The sequence below is a fragment of the Thalassophryne amazonica genome, chromosome 4, assembly GCF_902500255.1.
Source record: "Thalassophryne amazonica chromosome 4, fThaAma1.1, whole genome shotgun sequence".
NCBI classification, from domain to species: domain Eukaryota; kingdom Metazoa; phylum Chordata; class Actinopteri; order Batrachoidiformes; family Batrachoididae; genus Thalassophryne; species Thalassophryne amazonica.
This window is the reverse complement of record NC_047106.1, coordinates 30125527-30150247: the sequence shown is the minus strand read 5'-3', so window position 1 is coordinate 30150247 and position 24721 is coordinate 30125527. Positions and strand designations below refer to the sequence as shown.

Sequence of the window (24721 nt, the reverse complement as noted above, 5' to 3'; positions counted from 1 at the left end):
TGGCTTTCAACAAGTGAGTAACTGAGAAATTGTTTAACAGCTTGGGCATGTTTCAACGGAGGTGTTTTTCCTGTCGCGACGCCCCGCAGTCGGGTCCGGCCAGACATGCGACTCTGCCCGCACGTTTTTCATTACAAAATGTCCGTTAACAATGGAATGTCCGAATAAACTCCTCATGCCGACTTCTTCTGAAAGTTCTCTGTTCTCTGACGACTTACTGGGTCAACAGAGCCTGAAATGTGGAAGTTTTCAACTTGAAAAGGCGAGACGCTGCCGCCTTGAAGCGCAGATCGTCGTCAGGCGCCGTGGGCCATCCTTAAAGCGACACTACCAGACCAAAATCTCTCATCAGCCGTTAAAATTTTTAACGAAAACCAGCTGAATTTATCGAATGGTGTCCACTCAGTTGTGCCTTACAGTTTTTGAAAACATTTTTATCAAACAAAGCAGCAGTCTCTGAGCCATTCCTAAACAATGAAAAAACGACGAGAGGGTGGGCCACTCCTCACTCAAAGACTGCCCACAGGCGAATGACGTAACCGACAGGCGTGAAAAAACTCTCGCATGTCCACAAGGGTTCAAGCATGTCTGATGTAATCACACGTGATTCAAATCCATATGGTTTTTGAAAAAAATGTCCGTTACTTTTATCATAGACCTCATATTATATATATATATATATATATATATATACATATATATATATATATATACATATACACATATATATATATATATACATACACACACACACACACACACACACACACACACACCAGTGATGATTGATGGTCGAACCCTCCTCGCTTATGGAACTGGATTCTTCAACAAAATCACAACATGTTGGAAAAAAAAAAACATTACAGTAATGGCACTAAATTAGATGTAAATGTTTGTTGTCTTGCTGACTAGGTGTTTTTCTGTCAGAAGTTAATACTTTAAAGCAGAGCATGGAGTTAGCTAGCTCGCTAGTTAGCAGCCAGCTAGTTCACTGTGTCTGCATACATGAGACAACGATGTTACTTTAACACAAGTTTAGACTCAAAATCTTTGTTAAAGTGTGCTTCCCACCAATGGGATAAGTAACGTTAAATGGTACTTTCAAGCAAACTACAGACTAAAGTCACAAAAACACTTACCATCCGTCGCTTCCAACAAAGCCGTGGATGAGTCGCGGTCATCCTGCCTTTTCTCATTTCGCTTCATTCACCTCTGTATTCTCTCCTCCGCCACCAAACACCAACGTCCGCAACTCTTCCACGGACCAGTGCGAGTAAAAAACAAAACAAAACAAAAACAACAAAAAAAAACTCGCTGTGAAACGAAAGAAAAACCCGGTTTCTGTAATACCGCTGTGACTATTTAAAAATGGCAGGTTTTGATTCTCGTCTAGAGTCGAGCTAAGTAGTGCAGAGTAGTGCTACTTTTGTGAAGTAGAAAAGCGACATTAATGGACTTTTTGTAGATTAGCCAATGAAAGAAAAAGGGGGGAAAAAAAAAAACAGACTGAGGCCAACTTCACAATTTTGGCTCCATGTGTATATATAGGGGACATTCATAATGAATATTTTGAGAGCTGGTTACTATTAAAAACTAAGATGAATTCATACAATTTTTCTTCTGGTCACATGACCGTTTGTGACCTTGAAAGAGTCAAACTCAAGATCAAAACTGTTCATCTTAAACTGTTTGGAGCCAATATGGATTAAAAAGAGGAGGGGTTTGTGTTAGACAAGGATAAAGTGGTTAAATGTTGGACAGGATTGATCAAATGACAAAGCCAAACAGAAGCTTGTACGGTATCTGATAACAGTCTGATAACTAGGCAGGTTAGAAATAAATAGGTTGTCACATGCTGACTTTCAAAATATATAATCAGATTTGACCTTGACTGAAAAATAAGGATCATGGTCACTAAAACTTTGAATGTGTATGTTAGCTAAATGGTTATGTTAAACATGCACAGGACGTCATATGTGGGTTTTCAAAATATACCCATGGATCTGACCTTGAAGGATACAATCAAATATATTCAAGCTTTGACTGTTTATTGTGGCTCAACAGTGCCAGACATACATATGAAGTCATATGTGGACATACAGTATAGAATTTCTAATTTGACCTTGAGTGACCTTGGACATATTCAAGGTGAGACCAAGTTGCTGTATTGATGCAGAATATACTATACACAATATCCCTAGGGAAGCACGGCGGCTTAGTGCTTACCACTGCTGTCAGACAGCAAAAATGTCCTGGGATGGGTTCTCACCGGGTGCGGTCTGTGTGGAGTTTACATATTCTCCCCGTGTCTGCATGGGTTTCCTCCCACTATCAAAAGCATGCTTATATTTACACAGAGGCAGCATCTCTAAATCTGGTACAGTTTTTAAAGTTCACAGCCCATCTTTCGGTACACGTAAAATGTTGTGGCTTTTCGGTTTCACAGTTTCACACCCCTAATTTTCAGTGGGTGACAACATGCCTGTAACAGGCAGGCTCCTGGTGTGTGTGTGTGTGTGTGTGTGTGTGTGTGTGCGCGCGTGATAGAGAGAAAGGACAATGTTTGCAAAGCCTGGAGTTCACACGAGAAAAGAGCTTCATTGTAAAAAGCAGATCTAATCAGCAGAAACACACAAAGGTACATCTATCGAACATGCACATACAGATATCAGATCTTCCGTTCCACGTGTGACTGCATTCATCTGGACAGACACAGCAGGACAGCACATTTCTCCCCAGGAAAACTTTTAAAAACAGATGGCGTCACATAAAATTAATGGCCTGATTCAACAGCTGACCTTGGCTGCTGCAATGAGCAGCCTGGCTCTGGGCCTGAAGCAGGTGCTGTTGTTCCGACCGGTGCCAGGTGATCTTTATCACACAGGCTAAATCAGTGGCCTGCAACCACTGTTGATAACAGCACCCTGCTTGTATGCTTTCGTTCTATCGAAAGGACTAATGGCACAGAAAGATGCTGAACTGAAAATCTGCATTTAGCAGCTGGGTTCTCGATTATAGGCTGTAGGCTCTGGGCTACAGCTGGCATGATACATTCTTTGTCTGTACCAAAACTACAACACTACAAATTTCCACAGGCTTCAGGTAGAACAGGAAACACCGAAATGTATACTTCTGTCAAGATTCAATGATGCCTCCCCACAGTATGATGCTACCACCACCATGCTTCACTGTAGGGACGGTACTGGCTAGGTGATGAGCAGTACCTGGTTCCCTCCAAACATGGCGCCGGGCATTCACATCAAAGAGTTCAATCTTTGTTTCATCAGACCAGAGAATTTGTTTCTCATGGTCTGAGAGTCCTTCAGGTACCTTTTGGCAAACTCCAGGTGAGCTGCCATGTGCCTTTTACTAAGGAGTGGCTTCAGTCTGGCCACTCTACCATACAAGCCTGACTTATTAGAACAACAATAAATAAATAAGGTATCATGTTTTACTAGATCCAGAAAAACTTGGTTCTCCACAAAAATCTAACATTTTTATTCAAATTTGGAATTAAAGATTTGTGCGAAGATTCAATGCACAAATCTACGCAGATGATGTGGTCATTTTTACTCACGGAAATAATGTGAAAGACATCTCCTCAAAACTCACAGATGTGCTACACAATATACAACACTGGTTAAATGACACTTGCCTACAGCTGAATACAAAAACAGTATGTATGATATTTAGCAAACATCCCACTGATATTGGAAGGTCCAACGTGTTCTTTGACGGGGAGGAGTTGGAGCTGGTATCTCAATTTCAATATCTTGGAATTATCCTGGGCCTTCAAAAAACACATTAAAAAAAAAAAAAGTCAAAAACACAGTAAATTTTAATTTACTAAATTTTAAACATATATGTCCCTCTCTAACAATTAATGCAGCTAAAATGTACCTCTTTTGCATGTTTTTTTTCCACAGTGCCGACTGTTTCACTAACTGAGCATGTGCAGGCACATCAGTATTAAAATCCATAGAGCAGCTGTATAACAGAGCAGTTAAGATATATGATAGACAATCTAACTCTTATCATCACTGTAAGGTTCTGGAAAAGCATACGTTTCTAGACTTTGAAAATCTGAAGGTATTCAAATATGCCTGCTTCATATATAAATGTTTAAATGGACCAGCACCAACTCCTGTTAAAGAAGTGATACACATAAAAAGATTCACAGGGTATGGTACAAGATCTGACACAAGAGGTGACTGTGAGATTACTCATAGAATGACCACCTTTGGTCAGAACGTGTTATCCATTAAAGATGGGCAAGCTTGGAACAACCTCCCAGTCACAATCAGGGAGAGCACCACTTTCAGGACTTTCAAAGGACAATTGAAAGCTTGGTTACTGGCAAATCAGACATGCAACCATCTGTAGCCTAAAACACAATTCAACTGTGGAGGCACCATTCCAGTTTCTTTTTCAGTTATATGTACACAATACCTTTGTGTATTTTATTTTATTAAATGGTTCAGTATTCTTTACACAATAAACTTGTGTATGACACCCTGTGCAATATTTACACTTGTGCATGTGCAAATGAGTGTACTGGGCATCGTGCAATACAACCTAGTACTGCAATGTGCAATTACAACCAGGCACTGAAGCACTTTGCACTTGTCACTTTAATACAATACTTTTGCACCTCAACACCCATCATGAAACTCTTTTGGTTCCTCCACCTGTCCGCTACTTACTATCTATCAATTATTGTTACTTTGAATTGTAAATATTTGTATGCATATTCTGTTTTAATTGTTTTTCTGTCATGATTAATTTATTTTGGTATGTTGTGTGGTCTTAGTCTGTTTCTGTGTTACTGGGACTACAGACGGAAATTAGCATCTTGCTATAATTTGCCATATTTACATGTAATTATGTTCATTAATATGCAATGTCCCATTTCAAATAAACACACACATACATAGATACATACATACATAGATATATATGAGGTCTGTCCATAAAGTATCGTACCTTTTTATTTTTTTTTTTTAACTATATGGATTTGATTCATAAGGTTTTCACGTCAGACAAGCTTGAACCTTCGTGCGCATGCGTGAGTTTTTCCACGCCTGTCGGTGACGTCATTCGTCTGTGAGCACGCCTTGTGGAAGGAGTGGTCCCGCCCCATCGTCGGATCTTTATTGTCTTGAAATGGCGGAATGATTTGGGGGTTTTTTCCATCAGAATTTTTTCAGAAGCTGTTAGAGACTGGCACCTGGAAACCATTCGAAAAATGTATCTGGCTTTCGGTGAAAATTTTACGGGCTTCACAGAGAATAAGGACTATTACTACAGCTTTAAGGACAGCCCACAATGGCGCTCGGCGCGCTGCGCTCCGAGCCGCGACGACAGGCACGAACCACCGGATTATTTCTAAACGGATGGCTGTGTGGAGCTGGGACCGTTGTGTGCACTTTCTCTGGTTATCACAAGAGCTGGACATCAACCATTTTCCGGCAGATTTCACTTTTAACAAGAGATTTTGTCGTGGAAAGCCGCGCGGAGGTTTTGTGCGTCACGACTGATTCGCTGTTCGAGCGAGACAAAGAACGCCTCCGTTTTGGCGTGTTAGAGGACAAGTTGCGACATGCCTATCTCGGCTTTCAATGCTTACCAGTCGAGTGAGTTATAAGAGAAATTGTGGAGAGCTGGGCATGTCCAAGGTGCCAGTCTCTAACAGCTTCTGAAAAGCGCCTTATCCGGAGTCGGGTCACGGGGGCAGCAGCTCAAGCAAAGCTGCCCAGACCTCCCGATCCACACACACCTCCCCCAGCTCCTACGGGGGAATCCCAAGGCGTTCCCAAGCCAGCCGAGAGACGTAGTCCCTCCAGCATGTCCTAGGTCTTCCCCGGGGCCTCCTCCTGATGGGACGTGCCCGGAACACATCTCCAGTGAGGCGTCCAGGGGGCATCCGGAAAAGATGCCTGAGCCACCTCAACTGGCTCCTTTCAACGTGGAGGAGCAGCGGCTCGACTCCGAGCTCCTCCCGAGTGACCGAGCTCCTCGCCCTATCTCTAAGGGAGCGCCCAGCCACCCTGCAGAGGGAGGAAACTCATCTCGGCCGCTTGTACTCGCGCTTTCGTTCATGAGCCAAATCTCATGACCATAGGTGAGGATCGGAACGTAGATCGATCTGTAAATCTGTAAGAGCTTTGCCCCCCTGCTCAGCTCTCTCTTCACCACGACGGTCCGATACAGCGACCGCATCACTGCAGATGCTGCACCGAGCCGTCTGTCAATCTCACGCTCCATCCGTCCCTCACTCGTGAACAAGACCCCAAGATACTTAATCTCCTCCACTTGAGGCAAGGACACTCCACCGACCTGAAGAGGACAAAGAACCTTTTTCCGGTCGAGAACCATGGCCTCGGATTTGGAGATGCTGATTCTCATCCCGGATGCTTCACACTCAGCTGCAAACTGCCCCAGTGCACGCTGATTTGATGAAGCCAACAGAACCACATCGTCCGCAAACAGCAGAGACGAGATTCTGTGGTTCCCAAATCAGACCCCCTCTACACCCTGGCTGCACCTAGAAATTCTGTCCGAAAAGATAATGAACAGAACCGGTGAAAAAGGGCAGTCCAGGCGGAGGACAACGTACACTGGAAACAAGTTTGAATTACTATTGGCAATGCGAACCAAGCTCCTGCTGCACTTTTGATAGCCCTTAGCAAAGGACCCCGGACCCAGTACTCCCGGAGCACCCCACACAAGGTGCTACGAGGGACACGGTCGAATGCCTTCTCCAGATCCACAAAGCACATGTGGACTAGTTGGGCAAACTCCCATGAACACTCGAGCACCCAATGGAGTGTGTAGAGCTGGTCCAGTGTGCCAGGACCAGAAGGAAAACCACACTGCTCCTCCTGAATCCGAGGTTCGACTATTGGTCGAATTCTTCTCTCCAGTACTCTGGAATAGACCTTACCGGGGAGGCTGAGGAGTGTGATCCCCCTGTAGTTGGAAAACATCCTCCGGTCCCCATTCTTTAACAGAGGGACCACCACCCCGGTCTGCCAATCCAGAGGCATTGTCCCCGACCGCCACGCGATGTTGCAGAAGCATGTCAGCCAAGACAGTCCCACAACATCCAGAGACTTAAGGTACTCAGGACGGATTTCATCCACCCCAGGAGCCTTGCCACCAAGGAGCTTTCTAACCACCTTGGTGACTTCGGCCTGGGTAATGGATGAGTCCGCCTCTGAGTCCCCAGTCTCTGCTTCCTCTTCAGAAGACGTGACGATGGGATTGAGGAGATCCTCAAAGTATTCCTTCCACCACCCGAACACATCCCCAGTCAGGGTCAACAGCTCCCCATCTGCACCATAGACAGTGCTGGTGGAGAGCTGGTTCCGCCTCCTGAGGCGTCGGACGGTTTGCCAGAATTTCTTCCAGGCTGACCGATAGTCCTCCTCCATGGCCTCCCCGAACTCCTCCCAGACCCGAGTTTTTGCCTCTGCGACCCCACGGGCTGCGGCACACTTGGCTTGCTGGTACCTGTCAGCTGTCTCCGGGGTCCCACCTACTAACAAAGACAAGTAGGACTCCTTTTTCAGCTTGACGGCATCCCTTACTTTCGGCGTCCACCACTGGGTTAGGGGATTGCTGCCGCGACAGGCACCAGAGACCTTGCGACCACAGCTACAAGTGGCCGCATCGACAATGGAGGTGGAGAACATGGCCTACTCGGACTCCATGTCTCCAACCTCCCCCAGGATCTGTGAGAAGCTCTCCCGGAGGTGGGAGTTAAAGACCTCACTGACAGAGGGTTCCGCCAGTCGTTCCCAGCAGACCCTCACGATACGTTTGGGCGTGCCAGGTCTGACCGGCTTCCTCCCCTCCCAGCGGATCCAACTCACCACCAGGTGGTGATCGGTCGACAGCTCAGCCCCTCTCTTCAGTCGAGTGTACAAGACACATGGCCGAAGGTCAGATGATACGACTACAAAGTCGATCATCGACCTCCGGCTCAGGGTGTCCTGGTGCCTCAGGCTGTATTCACTTAAAGCAAATCTGATCACAAAGGTATTACAATTTTGAGCTTTTCCTCATGTTGGCTCCACATAACATACAATTTGCAGACATGCTCAGTTGAAGGAAATATATATGAATAAATGTCTTTATCAAATAGTAAAGAGTGCTTTCTAATGGTAATCAGGAACATGGAGGAACTGGACAAATACGGATAATAAGGTATGATGACTCAAACATAACGCAGCACCATGACGCAGACAGGAAGAACTTATTCATCTACATCATCTACATCTGGAGACAAGAGGGATAGAATTCAAAGAATTGTTGATAATGAAAAACTGGAATTGACAACATTTAAATACACGACTCGTAATTTACTGGACTTGGTGCATGAAATAGATCCGGACAATTTTTTCTCAAACATCAATGACAGCTGTTGCTATTACACAGATGAACAGTTCAATCAGACTATTAAAACAGATAATAAATGATCAATAATTCATTTCAACAGCAGAAGTCTGTATGCAAACTTTAATAACATCAAGGAATATTTAAATCAATTTAAAAAACCATTCAATATAATTGCTATATCAGAAACATGGATCAACGCAGATAAAGGAATGGATTTTCAACTGGATGAATATGAATTTAACTGTGTAAACAGAAAGAATAAGAGTGGGGGAGGAGTGGCTGTGTATGTGAATAAGAACATGGGTTATAAAGTAGTATAAAATATGACAGTTGTGATTGATAACTTATTAGAATGTATAACTATTGAAAATATGTGAAGGAAAAAATAAAAATGTAATAGTCAGCTGTATATATAGAGCACCAGGGTCTAGTATTGAAGCATTTACTGACTGGATGGGAGAAATGTTCTCAAAAACCAATCAAAAAGTTGTGTTCATTTGTGGTGACTTAAATATTAATCTGCTTAATCCAAACAGGCATAAAATAACAGATGAATTTATCAATACAATGTACAGCATGAGTTTATATCCAAAAATCACTAGGCCAAGTAGAATTACATCCCATTGTGCCACCCTAATCGATAATATATTCACCAATGATATTGAAAACAATACAGTGAGTGGATTACTAATCAATGACATCAGTGACCACTTACCAGTTTTCATTGTTTAGAATAGAAACCACTGGAGGAATCAGCCAGAGGAAAAACTAAAATACAGGCGAGAGCGAACAGAGGAAAAGATGAATACACTGAAGTATGATTTACGGGCGCAAAACTAGGAAGAGGTATACAGTGAAGGTGATGTTGATAGAGCATATGGAGCTTTTAAAAAAAATATTTACATCACTATGAAAAAAACTGTCCAATAAACAATACGGTAGAAAACAAAAATTCAAAGATTGGCCATGGTTGACGAAAGGATTACAAAATGCATGTAAAAAGAAAAATACTCTATATAAAGAATTTATAAAACTAAGGACTAAGGAGAGAAAAAAGATATAAGAAATATAAAAATAAGTTAACTAATATTATAAGGGTATGTAGGAAGGAATACCATAGTAATATATTATATAATAATAACAATAATATCAAAGGAATATGGGATATATTAAATAGCATTATTAAAAATGGTACAAAACAGCAGAGCTATCCTCAATATTTCATTGATAACAATATCAGAAAGGAAAATATGGATGAGGTGGTTAATGGCTTTAATCATTTTTTTGTAAATGTTGGACCTAACTTGGCAGAAAAGATTCCTGATTCATTGTTATCTGAGGACTGGAATTATAATCTTATAGAGAGGAATCCCTGTTTAATGTTCCTCACAGCAGTGGAAGAAAAAGAAATCATAGATATTGTTAACAATTGCAAATACAAAACATCTACTGATTTAAATGAAATTGACATGATAGTTGTAAAACAGGTCATTGAAGGGATTTCAGAACCATTAACATATATTTGTAATTTGTAATTTCAAACCGGTAAATTTCCCAATGAAATGAAAATAGCCAAAGTTGTACCGCTGTATAAGACTGGGGATAAACACCACTTCACAAATTATAGGCCTGTTTCTTTGCTTCCACAATTTTCCAAAATATTAGAAAAATTATTCAACAATAGATTAGATAAATTTATAAACAAACATAAATTACTTATTGACAGTCAATATGGATTTAGAGCAAATACGAGGTCTATTAGAAAAGTATCCGACCTTATTATTTTTTTCAAAAACCATATGGATTTGAATCACGTGTGATTACATCAGACATGCTTGAACCCTCGTGGGCATGCGAGAGTTTTTTCATGCCTGTCGGTTACGTCATTCGCCTGTGGGCAGTCTTTGAGTGAGGAGTGGCCCACCCTCTCGTCGATTTTTTCATTGTTTAGGAATGGCTCAGAGACTGCTGCTTTGTTTGATCAAAAATTTTTCAAAACTGTAAGGCACAACTGAGTGGACACCATTCGATAAATTCAGCTGGTTTTTGGTAAAAATTTTAACAGCTGATGAGAGATTTTGGTGTGTAAGTGTCGCTTTAAGGATGGCCCACGGCACCTGACGGCGATCTGCGCTCCGAGGCGGCGGCGTCTCGCTGTTTCAAGCTGAAAACTTCCACATTTCAGGCTCTGTTCACCCAGGTCGTCGTCAGAGAACAGAGAAGTTTCAGAAGAAGTCGGCATGAGGAGTTTATGCGGACATTCCACTGTTAAAGGAGATTTTGTAATGAAAGAACGTGCGGGAAGATTTGCATGTCGGGCCGGACCCGACCGCGGGGGGTCGCGACAGGAAAAACACCTCCGTTGGAAACCTTAACGGACAAGTTGGAACATGCCCAAGCTGTTAAACAATTTCTCAGATACTCACTTGTTGAAAGCCATCAAAAGCCGCCTGAATTTTACAAATGGTTTTCAACACGGAGGTGTTTTTCCTGTCACGGCGCGGACGGATTTGCGTCGTCGTCACGGAACCGACTCGGCGAATTTGCCAGCACGTTCTTTCATTACAAAATCTCCTTTAACAGTGGAATGTCCGCATAAACGCCTCATGCCGACTTCTTCTGAAACTTCTCTGTTCTCTGACAACGTCCTGGGTGAACAGAGCCTTAAATTAGGAAGTTTTCAGCTCGAAACAGCCAGACGGACGCCACCTCTGACCACGCCGCGCCGATCCACTTTGTGAGCTGTCCTTAAAGCGAAAGAAACTCCACAACCTCTCATCAGCTGTTAAACTTTTCACCGAAAACCAGCAGAATTTCTCGAATAGTGTCCACTCGGATATCCCTCACAGGCCCTGAAAAATTTTTGATAAAGCAACGGGCGCCGTCTCCAGCAGCGTCTCAGACAAAGGATTTCAGCCGAGAGGGCTGGACCAGTGCTCACTCATAGCCTGCCCACAGGCGAATGACGTCACCAACACGCGTGAAAAAACTCACACATGCGCACGAGGGTTCAAGCAAGTCTGGTGTAATCGCACGTGATTCAAATCCATATAGTTTTTTTTTTTTATAAAACTGCCGGTTAGTTTTCTAATAAACCTCGTAGTTCAACATCACTGGCATTAACAGAATCAGTTGAGGAGATCACAAATGCCATAGATCATAAATTACATTCAGTTGGAACATTCATAGACCTTAAAAAAGCTTTCGACACAATCAATCATGAAATATTAATCAATAAACTTGAACGGTATGGGATCAGGGGATTAGTGCTGCACTGGGTGAGAAGTTATTTGAGTAACAGAAAACTATTTGTGAAGTTGGGGGAATATACATCATCATGCTTGGACATTGCTTGTGATGTCCCACAGGGGTCAGTATTGGGTCCGACACTCTTTTTACTTTATATAAATGATATTTTTAATGTGTCCAAGATATTAAAATTAGTATTATTTGCAGATGACAAGTATTTTTTGTTCTGGGGGGGATTTGCAGAAACTACTAAGGAACATCACTACAGAAATGGGAAAGCTGAAAATGTGGTTTGACAGAAATAAATTATCATTAAACTTAAGTAAAACAAAATATATGTTATATGGCAATTGCAATAAAGACATACAAGTACAGTTACAAGTACGGGGGGTGGATATTGAAAGAGTATATGAAACTAAGTTTCTTGAGGTGATAATTGATGATAAAATAAACTGGAAGGCTCATATAAAACATACAGAGCAAAAAGTCAAGAAGCATTTCAGTTCTAAATACATTCTGGACCACAACTCACTCCACATTGTCTATTGCTCACTGATCTTACCATATTTACACTATTGTGCAGAGGTCTTGGGCAATAATTATAAATGTACAACGCAACCATTATTTATACTGCAGAAAAGAGCTATAATAATTCATAATACTGGTTATAAAGACCACACAAATTCACTATTCTTAAAATCAAAAATTTTAAAATTTACTGATCTGGTTCACTTTCAATCAGTACAAATTGTGTATAAAGCAATAAACAATTTACTTCCTGGAAATATTAAAAACAAATGTTCTTTAATAGAGTAGCTGTTGTGTGTTGGGGGGTTTGGCTGGACATTTTGGTGTTGTTTTCTTTTCTTTGCTCTCCAGGTGGTATGCAAACTGGTTTTTGTCTGTGGAGACGGTGCTGGCAGAAGAGTCCTTCACCCTCATCAGCATTATTAGCTGCACCTGTGGATGATGCTCACGTGTAAACTTAAAGACTTTCAGCTGAAGCAGATAATGAGATGGCGTTCTGCATTTAAGCCATGAGTGGTGCAGAATTGCCGGGAACTCGACCTTGTGACGTTCGTTTGTGAGACGCTGAGGAGCGCGCCTGGGTTTGACACATCGTGCCTGTGAAGGAGGACGGGTGAGGGACACATGCTGTCAGCACACATCACAGGTGATGATTGTCTGAATAAGTGTTAACAGTAATTTGGTATTTTGTTACGCAGTATATTTGAACATTGATGAGAATTGTGCAGCTCGCTTCTCACTGCCGTGGCGTACGGAATGATGATCCTCCACCTGTTGTGAGAAGCTGCTCATTTACATAAAGCTTAAATTCAGACCTGAATGTGTTGCTGATAGCGTGTGCCTTTGAAGGATATTTGTTGTAGCTGTTGACTTACCTCACCTCTTCCATCCTTCACAGAGTCAGTTTGTCGTATCCACCTGGGGGGTGTTCGGCGGTGAGTCTGGGTCCAGAAGCGTCGGGCTTCGATCCATTTGGGCGCTGGAGAGCGCGCCGTCCTTCACCTCGCCAGACAAACCGCACATTTATGTTGTACACAGTTATTGCACAGAAGGGAAATAAATGTTTTGTTTTTGGAACCGCTTTCTGGTTATTTTAGCGCTGGGTTCAGTCAGACGCTGGTCGCGCTCCTCAACTCGCGTCTGCACATAACAGTAGGGGATTATAATCTGAGGGGGGAGTTTAACTTAAAACATCAGTGGGCACGTACAACATTAAAAAGGTTTTTGTATTTCTGTTTGTGGAGTGAGGATGTAGAACAGATTGAGGGTGGAGCTCAAGCAATGTCCAAGCATGAACCAGTTTAAGCAGCGGTATAGGTACATGGTTTTTTTGTAGGTACAAGGAGGAGGAAGGGTGTTGAGAGTTAGGATGTTTTGTTGATCACTGTTTAGTTGTGTGCACTTGTTTTTCTATCTTGTAAATATGTAGTATAAAATCACATGCATTGCATATGTATGTAGGTATGTATGTATCTACACTAGAGATGTTTATGATGACGGGACTTGACTTTGTGTTGTGTTAAATGTGTTTGTAGCATGGCCCAAGCAGAGGGTCACTCCTTAGAGCAGGGGTAGGCAACCTGTTCCAGAAAGAGCCATGAGGGTGCAGGTTTTCTTTGCAGCCACTGACTCCACCAGGTGATTTTACTGATTAATATCACTTTGAGCAGATGGAATCAGTTAATCAGTGAAATCACCTGGTGGAGTCAGTGGCTGCAAAGAAAACCTGCACCCTCATGGTTCTTTCTGGAACAGGTTGCCTACCCCTGCCTTAGAGTCTGGTCTGCTTGAGGTTTCTTCCTCAATACATCGGAGGGAGTCTTTCCTTACCACTGTCGCCTGTGTGCTTGCTCTGGGGGTTGGTAATGAGTATATATGTATGTTTGTATGTATGTAAGGGGTGGGCGTTTATAAGCTTTGCTTTTGCTCACCCCCTTTTGGTCACACATGTCACGGTGGAATTGTCTTGTGTATCAGTTTTTTTTGTTACTGTTGAGTTTGTGTGCCAAATAAATTCATTCATTCATTCATTAATGATACAGAGAACTGCTGCGTAAAAATGCACAGGAACAGGCACTCATGTCTGTGTGTGTTGTTACAGCGTACACAAACAGATGTTCTTGTCTGTGTGTGTACATTTTTACAGTGCAAATGAATAAATGTGCATTTCCACAAAGTGAGCACTAAACAGATAAATGCACCGAGAGCTGATTTAAAACTGAATTTACTGCAAGTTTGCGTTGGACCGCTCTGCCACTTTGGGAAATATTTCACATAGAATCCAACAGAGATAGGCACTGGGCTGGAAAACGTCTGTGAGATAATCCACCGTTAAACGGGGTAGATGAAAAGTCCCAAACAGCTGACTGTGGAGACTCAAAGCAGTCTGTCCTTTGGACCCCGTTTTGTGATCAGAGGGAGAAACCACCCACAAAGTGGTCTGCCGGTCTGTACCTTCTGCCAATTAATAACGAGTTTATTTTATAAATTACTTTAAAAAAAAAGGAGTTGAAATTACGTGGTATGTTCCCCTAACATATGATTGTCTTTTCGGTGGCTTAAAGACGCATTTTGCGCTTTAAGCCACCGAAAAGACAATCATATGTTTGATTGTAAATATGTCATATTTACAATCAATGTTGTAAATATTTTAGATATATAAATGATACACTGGGTTTTCAAACGTTTCATTGTGTGGCACGTTCATCTCGCATATGATCGTCTCTTCAGTAGCTGAAAGAAGCAGATTACTCACATTTTGTGCCCTTATGTTGACATTAATTAGCACGTTAGCTGTGCTCCTTAACGCCATGTGTGCCTTATAAATATGGTGATTAAATCAATTTTGCTTCTTCTTGCATGAAGTGATAAATGTGACTTATACTCCGGTGCGACTTATACACATTTTTATTCTCTAAAGAGGTATTTTTGGAGTAATGCAACTTAAAATACAGTAATTCAGTTCACTGAGTTCATTCATAAGATTTACTGACATCAAAAAACCTCTAAGTGATTTCCCCCCGTCTCTTTTTGCAAGTACTGGTCTTTCAACACTTACATTTTATGCTAAAACATTGTTAATTTTATGTTACCGGAATGGATTGAAACTATTACGTGCGTTGCATTATGGTCCCTAAAAGACCATATACAGTCACTGTCCAAAAAGTTGAAAAATACTGTGATATTAGTTTTAGGTCATATGGCACACCCCTTTGTAATGGCCTTACAGATCGGTTCTGTCTACACCGCTGGCTATGCTGGTCTCTTTTGTCATATTTACAAATTATGACTTCCTTGATCATCTGCTCATCAAAATTTTCATGAGCGCTTCCTGTTAATTTTCTTAAAAAAAGGATTCACTCGTGTCTAAGTAATCTTCCATTACAAAAATGGCAAACAAATCAACACAGATCAAAACATAAGCTTCTTGATGAAATCTTCTTGGTTATGGCTCACAAAACCTGCCACAGGTCACAGAAATCTTTGTTTTTCTGTAAAGTATGACTTCATGTGTTTATTCAAAAAAAAAAAAAAAAAAAAAAAGATCAAAGTTCAAAGTGCAAATGTATTCCCCCCCACCACATGTATGTGGATCTGTTTGTCTGTTGCTCCCACTTTCTGGCTCACAGGCTTTTTCACACACAGACTAACCATGGTTCATACAAAACTGCTGCGTCTCAGTCATCACAAAGTCACAGCAATCAGCGGCACTGGACAAGGAAAGCTTCTCTGAAGAGGGTTGACATGAAACCAAAACTATGCCGTTGTGGCCCGACTGTACTGCGTCATAGGTCTGTAATATTAAAGCAAAGAACCGTGCAAAGAGCAGTGGCAGTGCATCGCTTTCTGCCTGCGTGCGTGCTCAACACTTTGCTTTTCAATTGCAGCACTGGGTCAGGCACGTCCCGGCGCTCAAAACACTCTTAGCAGCAGGACTGGCACATGAAGCTACGAAATCATATTATTTCGATTATATAATGGGACCCCAACCCATGCTATGAACCTGAGACACAGTGGGTTTAATACTGGGAGGTTTACACCAGCATTACTGCAAATTCTGCCGTCAAGAGCTAAAATAACACTTATCCAGAACAGCATCAATTTCAAAATACTGCCTGAACAGAAGCTTTTTTCCCCCCCACTGTCATTTTGTCTGTTAAGGTTCCTATTGGTAAATTTTTTTTATCTATTTTCTATGACATTAAAGAGGTTACATATAGTAAAAGACTGATTTTCAATAATCAATTAGTACATTAATTTTTAAAATTAATTATTAAAAAAACACACCATTGTTTGACTGCCTACAACTATACAAAATGCAAGTTGCTCTTGTTCTCGCTTGTCCTCTCATGGTGGCTTAGTGGTTAGCACTGTTGCCTCACAGCAAGAAGGTTGTGGGATCGCTTCCTGCCCTTTCTGTGTCAAGTTTGCATGTTCTCCCCGTGTCTGTGTGGGTTTCCTCCAGGCACTCCGGGTTTCCTCCCACAATCAAAAACATGCTTATTTAGGGTCTGCTCCTTTCTCTGCCCCTGACCAAGGCAGCATGTCTACATCTGGAGTTGGTCCCCGGACTGTGGCTGCCCACTGCTGCTAGTGGTTGGACTGTGTCCCACCATAATGAGGATGGGTTAAATGCAGAGGACAGATCCTGGATAGATAAGCGGTACAACATAACTGAGGCCCTGGAAACTGCCAAAAAAGGCTCACAGCTCTGGCTACTCAGCTGAAGCGATACACCAGAGAAGCAGTGCACCAATAACCCATCCAGGGTGTACTCCCAGCTGAAATGGGTAAACAGTAATACAAGAACAGACCCACCCAGAACTGAGACTGAGCAATACTGGAAGAACATCCGGGAGAAAGAAGCATTACACAACACCAATGCCAAGTGGCTAGTGGACCTAAGAGCAGACCACAGCCACCTCCCAGAACAAGAACCAACCAACATCACAAAGGCAGACATCCAACAGCAAGTCTCACAGATGAAGAGATGGACAGCGCTTGATATGATCCACACCTACTGGCTGAACAAGCTAATGGTGAAAGTTTTGTAAAGGTCACATTGTTGCTAGTTAATTGTAATTATCAAACAGTAATGTCAATTTTTCAAGTTTGTTTTGTAAATATTTAGTTACTACAAATAAAGTCAGAGTAAGGCAGGAATATGTTTTGGTCATATTCACTGTCATATGTACAGTTTTGAAAGGTAAATGCAATGTAGTACAAAAGAAAACAACATGCACAGGAGTGGGGGGGGGGGGGGGGGGTAAGAGGGAAAGGACTGGGAGAAAATGCCCTAGAACCCTTATTTAGACTGGCTAACACAGGGCACAACAATCCTGCTCAAGAAGGACCCCCACTAGGGTATGATGCACTCAAACTACCGGGCAATAGGAGCCAACGCTCCTATCAGGCATCATAGCAGCCAAGTTGAGTAGGCACATGAGTCAACACATGAGCCCTCAAACTCCCATTCCTCTGGTAGAGGACCCGTGCTTGAGGAACACACATACCACCCTCCCCTGTGGATTGATTGTTCAAATTGCCCAGGTCACTCATGTATATGTACAAAGGGGGGGGTTAGCAGAGTTTCACCAAACCTGGAAGACTTCTGCAGCATATTAATCATTGATCAAGGTTGAAGAACATCTTCCAAGATATCTATGCATCCAATAGGGCTAGAAAGACTAAAGCTGGCATCAATCAGGCTATCATTTGAAATCAAATGGTATGATTGACATTATTACAGTGCAGTCACATCTGGGAGCATGCGCTGGTATCATGAACGCATCCACCACACCACGGAACCACCTTGTGTGCTGGATGGGAACCACCAGGCAGACAATGGCATACCCCAAAATACTATACAGGGCATTATTATTACTTTACTGGGGCGTTGCTAGGCCGGTATCGCAGATTTACGTCGACGGTATCTGGCTATACCCGCCCACTGTGCGTAAACAAATGACGTCATAGTGCGCACGCAGCCCAAGAACTGTCAGCAGAGGGGAAGGAAAAAAAAAAAACTGTCCGCAGAGGAAAAGATTAAAAGGCGAGAAGTGTGTTTTGGTCCCAATATGGATATTCCGGATGATTTTCTCATAGAAAGGTCGACAATGAACAGCAGCTAAAGCAGCCAGCTTGATGAGGACGCACTGCTGAATTTCAACAGCAGCGCACGCACCAGGCGGCAGAAGTTAAGTCAGCCAACTCTTTATGTACGCGTGTTGTGTATCTCAGTAAAAAGTGATAATAATGCAAATAACATGCTGTTGTCATGCGGCATGCATTTTCTGCGTCCCTCCGTTCACTGCTATTCGCCCTCGTCTAACTCGGGCAAATACGCGTGAATGTCGGGCCTCTGAAAATGCATACCGCCCTACAAAAGCATGTTATTGTATTAGTATTGTGTACGTGCAGAGGATACACACTGCAACACCAGTGCTGTTCATCTTGGTCTTATGTTTAAATTTTTATCTTTCTTACTTTTGTGTCTTTATGTTGTATTAGGTAGAGGGTAGGTGTAAACGGCTCCCTCATGGTTCAGTGGAAATCAAATCACAATACATTTCTGTCAGGTTTCCTCACATAGGTATCAACTGACACAAAAGTAAAAAACATAGAACATTACTTTAAATATTGAACAATTAACCTGAGGATCTAGTTTCCACATGCTGCCTGAAGTGTTCACAGCATTTTGCTTAATTACATTAATAAATAAATCACCGTGACAAACTGACAGGTCGGCAAACTCTACCACAATGCACTTTGTGCCACAGCATCCAGCAATGAAGGTAAAAAAAAAAAAAATCCACATATACTGCACACACACGTATATTATATATACATACAGATACATATACATACATAGATAGAGTTCAAAATGTCTCTGAAGGCAGGTTTGTGGCATTTCCAAACTGATCCACGAGCAAGGCAGCTGAGCTAGAAAGAAGACAGAAATGGCTCCAGGCCAGTTGGAAAGGTGCTACTCCAGTCAGCACTAAACTATGACAGCCCAAATAGGATTATAATTAGTTTTATTTGTGACGTTTCTTAGAATGTCCTGTATTGTTGGTTCATATTCTACCTCTGTCAGTGCAGTGCTTAGGAATATTTTGGCTATTTGAATTGAATAAAAAATATATTTATTCAATATCAACAACGAGGTTATCCTGATACCATGGACACTTAGCGCGTTAATTACCCATGTAGATCCTAAAGTAGTCTTAACAATTCAGTTTAATATAGTTAAACCCTATGGCATGCATTTTATTTTCACATGGAGGCAGCCAGTGGATTTGCTGTCGTACAGCAAAACAAAGAATGTATCCACAGTAAGGATCACAACACCAGTCTGCTATGTAAGTCACCTGACTGTGATGGCACCTCACAACAGGAAGTATTTGACTGAGTCAAGTAAAAATGTTCATCCATGTAACTACACCTCTGAAAGATGGAAAAATTGCCAATCATTGCTCGTGAACTATTTGTTTTGCCCTTTCCCAAAGGTGGCAATACGGGTTTGTTGGGAGGTCACGCGACTGTCACAACACGCTGGCTTTGTCAATGTGTTCCACACAGTATGCGAGTGATATATAAATAAATATTCTGGGACTATATCAGAATTCTGATAAAACACCAACACTTCCAGAAGTACACACAGCAGTGTTCTGAAAATGAGAGTATCGTTTCAAAAACAAGATTCCGTAGCCATTAAACGGCTGTGAAACCATTATAATGTACACTCAACAAAAATATAAACGCAACACTTTTGGTTTTGCTCCCATTTTGTATGAGATGAACTCAAAGATCTAAAACTTTTTCCACATACACAATATCACCATTTCTCTCAAATATTGTTCACAAACCAGTCTAAATCTGTGATAGTGAGCACTTCTCCTTTGCTGAGATAATCCATCCCACCTCACAGGTTTGCCATACCAAGATGCTGATTAGACACCATGATTAGTGCACATGTGTGCCTTAGACTGCCCACAATAAAAGGCCACTCTCAAAAGTGCAGTTTTATCACACAGCACAATGCCACAGATGTCGCAAGATTTGAGGGAGCATGCAGTTGGCATGCTGACAGCAGGAATGTCAACCAGAGCTGTTGCTCGTGTATTGAATGTTCATTTCTCTACCATAAGCCATCTCCAAAGTCGTTTCAGAGAATTTGGCAGTACATCCAACCAGCCTCACAACCGCAGACCACGTGTAACCACACCAGCCCAGGGCCTCCACATCCAGCATGTTCACCTCCAAGATCGTCTGAGACCAGCCACTCGGACAGCTGCTGAAACAATCGGTTTGCATAACCAAAGAATTTCTGCACAAACTGTCAGAAACCATCTCAGGGAAGCTCATCTGCATGCTCGTCGTCCTCATCGAGGTCTCGACCTAACTCCAGTTCGTCGTCGTAACCGACTTGAGTGGGCAAATGCTCACATTCACTGGCGTTTGGCACGTTGGAGAGGTGTTCTCTTCACGGATGATGCGAAGGAGATGTGTTGCACTGCATGAGGCAAATGGTGGTCACACCAGATACTGACTGGTATCCCCCCCCCAATAAAACAAAACTGCACCTTTCAAAGTGGCCTTTTATTGTGGACAGTCTAAGGCACACCTGTGCACTAATCATGGTGTCTAATCAGCATCTTGGTATGGCACACCTGTGAGATGGGATGGATTATCTCAGCAAAGGAGAAGTGCTCACTATCACAGATTTCGACTGGTTTGCGAACAATATTTGAGGGAAATGGTGATATTGTGTATGTGGAAAAAGTTTTAGATCTTTGAGTTCATCTCATACAAAATGGGAGCAAAACCAAAAGTGTTGCGTTTATATTTTTGTTGCGTATATGGGTGTGATATATATATATATATATATATATATATATATATATATACACACACATACACATTTCACAATGAAAGCCACCTCTCTGAGATTTTGCAAGATTTGAAACCTCAATAGGGCGAATTGATTGCCAGCTATGGAAAGCAACACTCCCCGTAGCCATTTAAAGGCTACTGAGTCTTGTCCTCTCTCTCTGTCTCTCTCAAAAAAAAAAAAAACAAACAAAACAAAACAAAAAACAAAACAAAACAAAGGTGATGGTTAAATACACTGAAATCTGTTAGATTCTTTTAATTTTCAGAAAAGCTTGAAAACTTTGGAAATCTGAACATTAATTTCACTTCCAGACCACAGTTTTGTACACCATGATATGGCACACATCCAATTCTGGAACAGTTCAGATTCACAAACTGCACAACACATGTATAGTGCATAAACTATTGCTGTTTTAGCGGGGGGTTGCTGCACACCTAGATTCAGATTCAATTTATTCTTATACCCTTTTTTTTTTTTTCTTTTTTTTTACATTTTATGGACCCAACAGCAAATCAGCTAATCAAGAAAATATTTAATTGATGACCTAATTACAAATATATTTATTTCAGGCTAGCCTAATTATGTACACTATACACAGCATCTCTAATTGTCACAATGAACATCTTGTGATGTTGAGATGTGAAGCCACTGAATACAAAGATAATAGGTAATCGATTAATTGATCATGAAAATAATCATTTCTTGCAGCCCGAGTGTACACTTGATCCTGTCATATCAGAAGTGAAGTGGAGTCGGTCCTGATAGGTATGGCTGAGAGAACACTTAGGAAGACCAGGGGGCTGTCTGTATGTGTTTCTCCAGGTAGAACTGGAGTTGCATCAGGACAGCTCGATCTTATGGCAAGTTCATGATGGAGTCACAACAAAAGTGATTTAAGCTATTCATTCATGATACTGACAGGAAATTGAATAACTTCATGATGGTATCACAAATTGAGGGTGACCCAGGTTGGGGATTAATGGGTTAGGATTCAAATTACTAGTGAGCAAAGGGTGAACATGTATAATGTATTACATTCTCTCGGTCTGGTATACGTCACTACCGGCGAGAATTCGTACTTCCACACACACGTGCGACTGGTCACTCAGTGAAAACGTGCTCCGGCTGCATGCTTTTCAATTGTAGTCAGCTGGTTTTGTATTGTGTCTGGCTTGTTTTGTTGGCCAGATGAAGGTCTAGAAGGGTCTAAAATGATGATTGATTCACCAAGTTGGGGTTGGAGTCCTCAATAAAGCCAGTTTAACGGACAATGGCTCATTTCACGGCTTTGAAAAGTGACCAAATTGTATGTATTTGTACTGACTTCGGCAATGTTTTCACAGAGTGAAAAACAACCATCAGGGGGCGCTGCTGGATGTCGACCTACCTTGAGAATTTTCGTGATGGTATCACGAAAAAAAAAAGTGAGACTGGGCTGGCATCCACTGTAAAAGTTGTGCCAAATCCCAATGTGGATCTATACCACATCCACTGTGGTGACCCCGAATAAACAAACTGGTGGCAGCCCAAAGCACAACAACAACAACAACAACATAAAGTCATCAGCATGTCCTGATTATTGTGCTGTCTTTCAGCTCTCCATCCTCACTCATGGAGCTCATAGATGAGAAGTGACCCCATGCTGTACTGCTATGCAGAACCGAAATGCGATTTGATCTAAACCCTGACAACCTTTTGCCCCCACTGGATGACACAACCTGCAGGTCACCACAGGTGTGCTTTCAGCTCTGCTGTCCAGTCCAGTGTCGGGGGCTCAGCACCGGGACGTTAACTCTGCCGTGAACCTGCATGACTTGTGTCCGGTACCGGTCCCGGCACTGACCCAAAGCGTGCACGGCGCGTGGACAACATTTCCCCGCCGGCTGTGAAGATCCGGGGTGTCATAAAACTTATATAACTCAGCTGAACAAGTAGCCTAAGTTAGCTTACAGGCTAACTGCCGCTCACCTCGGTCTTGGTTATCCGGTGTCGGGCCAGCTTCACCACGGCGAAGTTCCCCTTCCCTAAAGTGCGCTCGATGTCGTAGAAGCCCACTCGAACCGGACCCCGGATAAGCGGTTTCTGGACCCCGTCAGCCATGACCATGCTGTTCTGAACGGGACTGAGAGAGCAGGAGGCAGCCAGACGAAGCAGCGAGGGGAGGGGGGGGGGCGGGGGGTGTCACACAGTAGACTGGAGCGGCTTCAGATAAAGACGAAAGGAAAACAAACCGGCCGCTGCCGCCGCCGCCGCTCGGAGCGCGTCCATGAAAAACACACAAAGTTCAGGTGCGTGTCGCCGCCGAGCCACGAAAGAGGCCATGAGCCGAGCCCGCGGGCTGTCACACCGCCGTGCCCGGAACAATGGAGCTCTAATGTTTCAGATGGAGGTGCCTCTGTCAGCCGCACGAGTTCTCTCGCACAGAGGCATCATGTTCCCCGGTTGACGTCTATTGACGTCAAAGCCATGGGGGTATTTGTACAGGGGGCGGGGCCTCGGAGCCGCTCCACACTTCAGTGCCAATTGGTTGCCAAGACAACCAGACCCACCTCTTACGTCAACCGGTAAAATTGCTCTTCTGAAAAATCTGTTTGCTCGCGCTGGTCCCTTTGATTGCATGCATAAGGCAGCTTTGAAGTTTGGCCCCGCAGGTGTTGATTCAGCTTTTGTCGGAGCCGCCGGGGAGAAGGTGCCGCGGCTGCTTCGGGACACTTTGTGGTGTGCAACGGCGTGCGCTGCAGCCGTGCACTGCGCTTGTGCTCGAGACGAGTTAAATAATAATAATATTACAGAAATACGCGAATTTGTAATAAGAAAGGTTGCGACAACGAGACGGGCACTCAGAGTGCAGATTCTGCAGCCAAACAATCTGGGAATGTTTCATTAGGATAAAACAACAACAACAACAAAAGTAAAAAATATAATAATAACTAGCTGGGGTACCCGGCGCTGCCCGGGTTAACCTGTTTTAGACATAAGCCAAATGCCAATCATTTTAATCAAAACAAGTGCCCAGCATTTGTTTTTGTTATGCTGATGACTTATAATAGTTAATGGGCTAAAGTTTGTTCAGCAGAACTATAAGAGGTGGACTCCCCAAACTAAGTGGAAATACTTGGCTAAAAGACAAACACATTTGAAGTCCTTCATGTAGACTTTGTTTTGCAATCAAATTTATAACAAAATTACACACAAAAGGTAGGTAACAGTAAATGTAAAAATCAATGAATCAAAATTGAGGTAGTGGTGTATTTCACTGTTTTTACATTACAATTTTACAAACATAAAATGAATGTATTCAGACAGGAAGGAAAACTGGGTTGTACAGGACAGTCAGGTGCTTAACAGTTGAGAACATAAAGTAGCTGAAGAAAGGGATTAAATCAACAGAGATGGCCAACACATATACAGGGCTGGAAATTTGAATCTGCCTGGTCATACCTACAGCCTCAGCCTAAGCATGTTGTTGTTTTGCTGAGTGTGCTGCAGAAAGGGATTAAATAAACAGAGATGGCCAACATATATACAGGGCTGGAAATTTGAATCTGCCTGGTCATACCTACAGCCTCAGCCTAAGCATGTTGTTGTTTTTCTGAGTGTGCTGTGCTGAGTGTGCTGTAGAAAGGGATTAAATAAACAGAGATGGCC

The 24721-nt window shown here is 42.6% G+C and overlaps 1 protein-coding gene across 1 annotated transcript in view; it reads right to left on the bottom strand.

Annotated features, from left to right (window-relative positions):
• Window positions 1–23485, bottom strand: part of sik2b (salt-inducible kinase 2b) — a 198607-nt gene extending 175122 nt beyond the window's left edge. The window contains 1 exon segment of the mRNA XM_034169323.1: window positions 23042–23485. Coding sequence (XP_034025214.1) covers window positions 23042–23179 — 138 coding nt within the window. The 5' untranslated portion in view covers window positions 23180–23485.
• Window positions 23486–24721: the final 1236 nt, after the last annotated feature.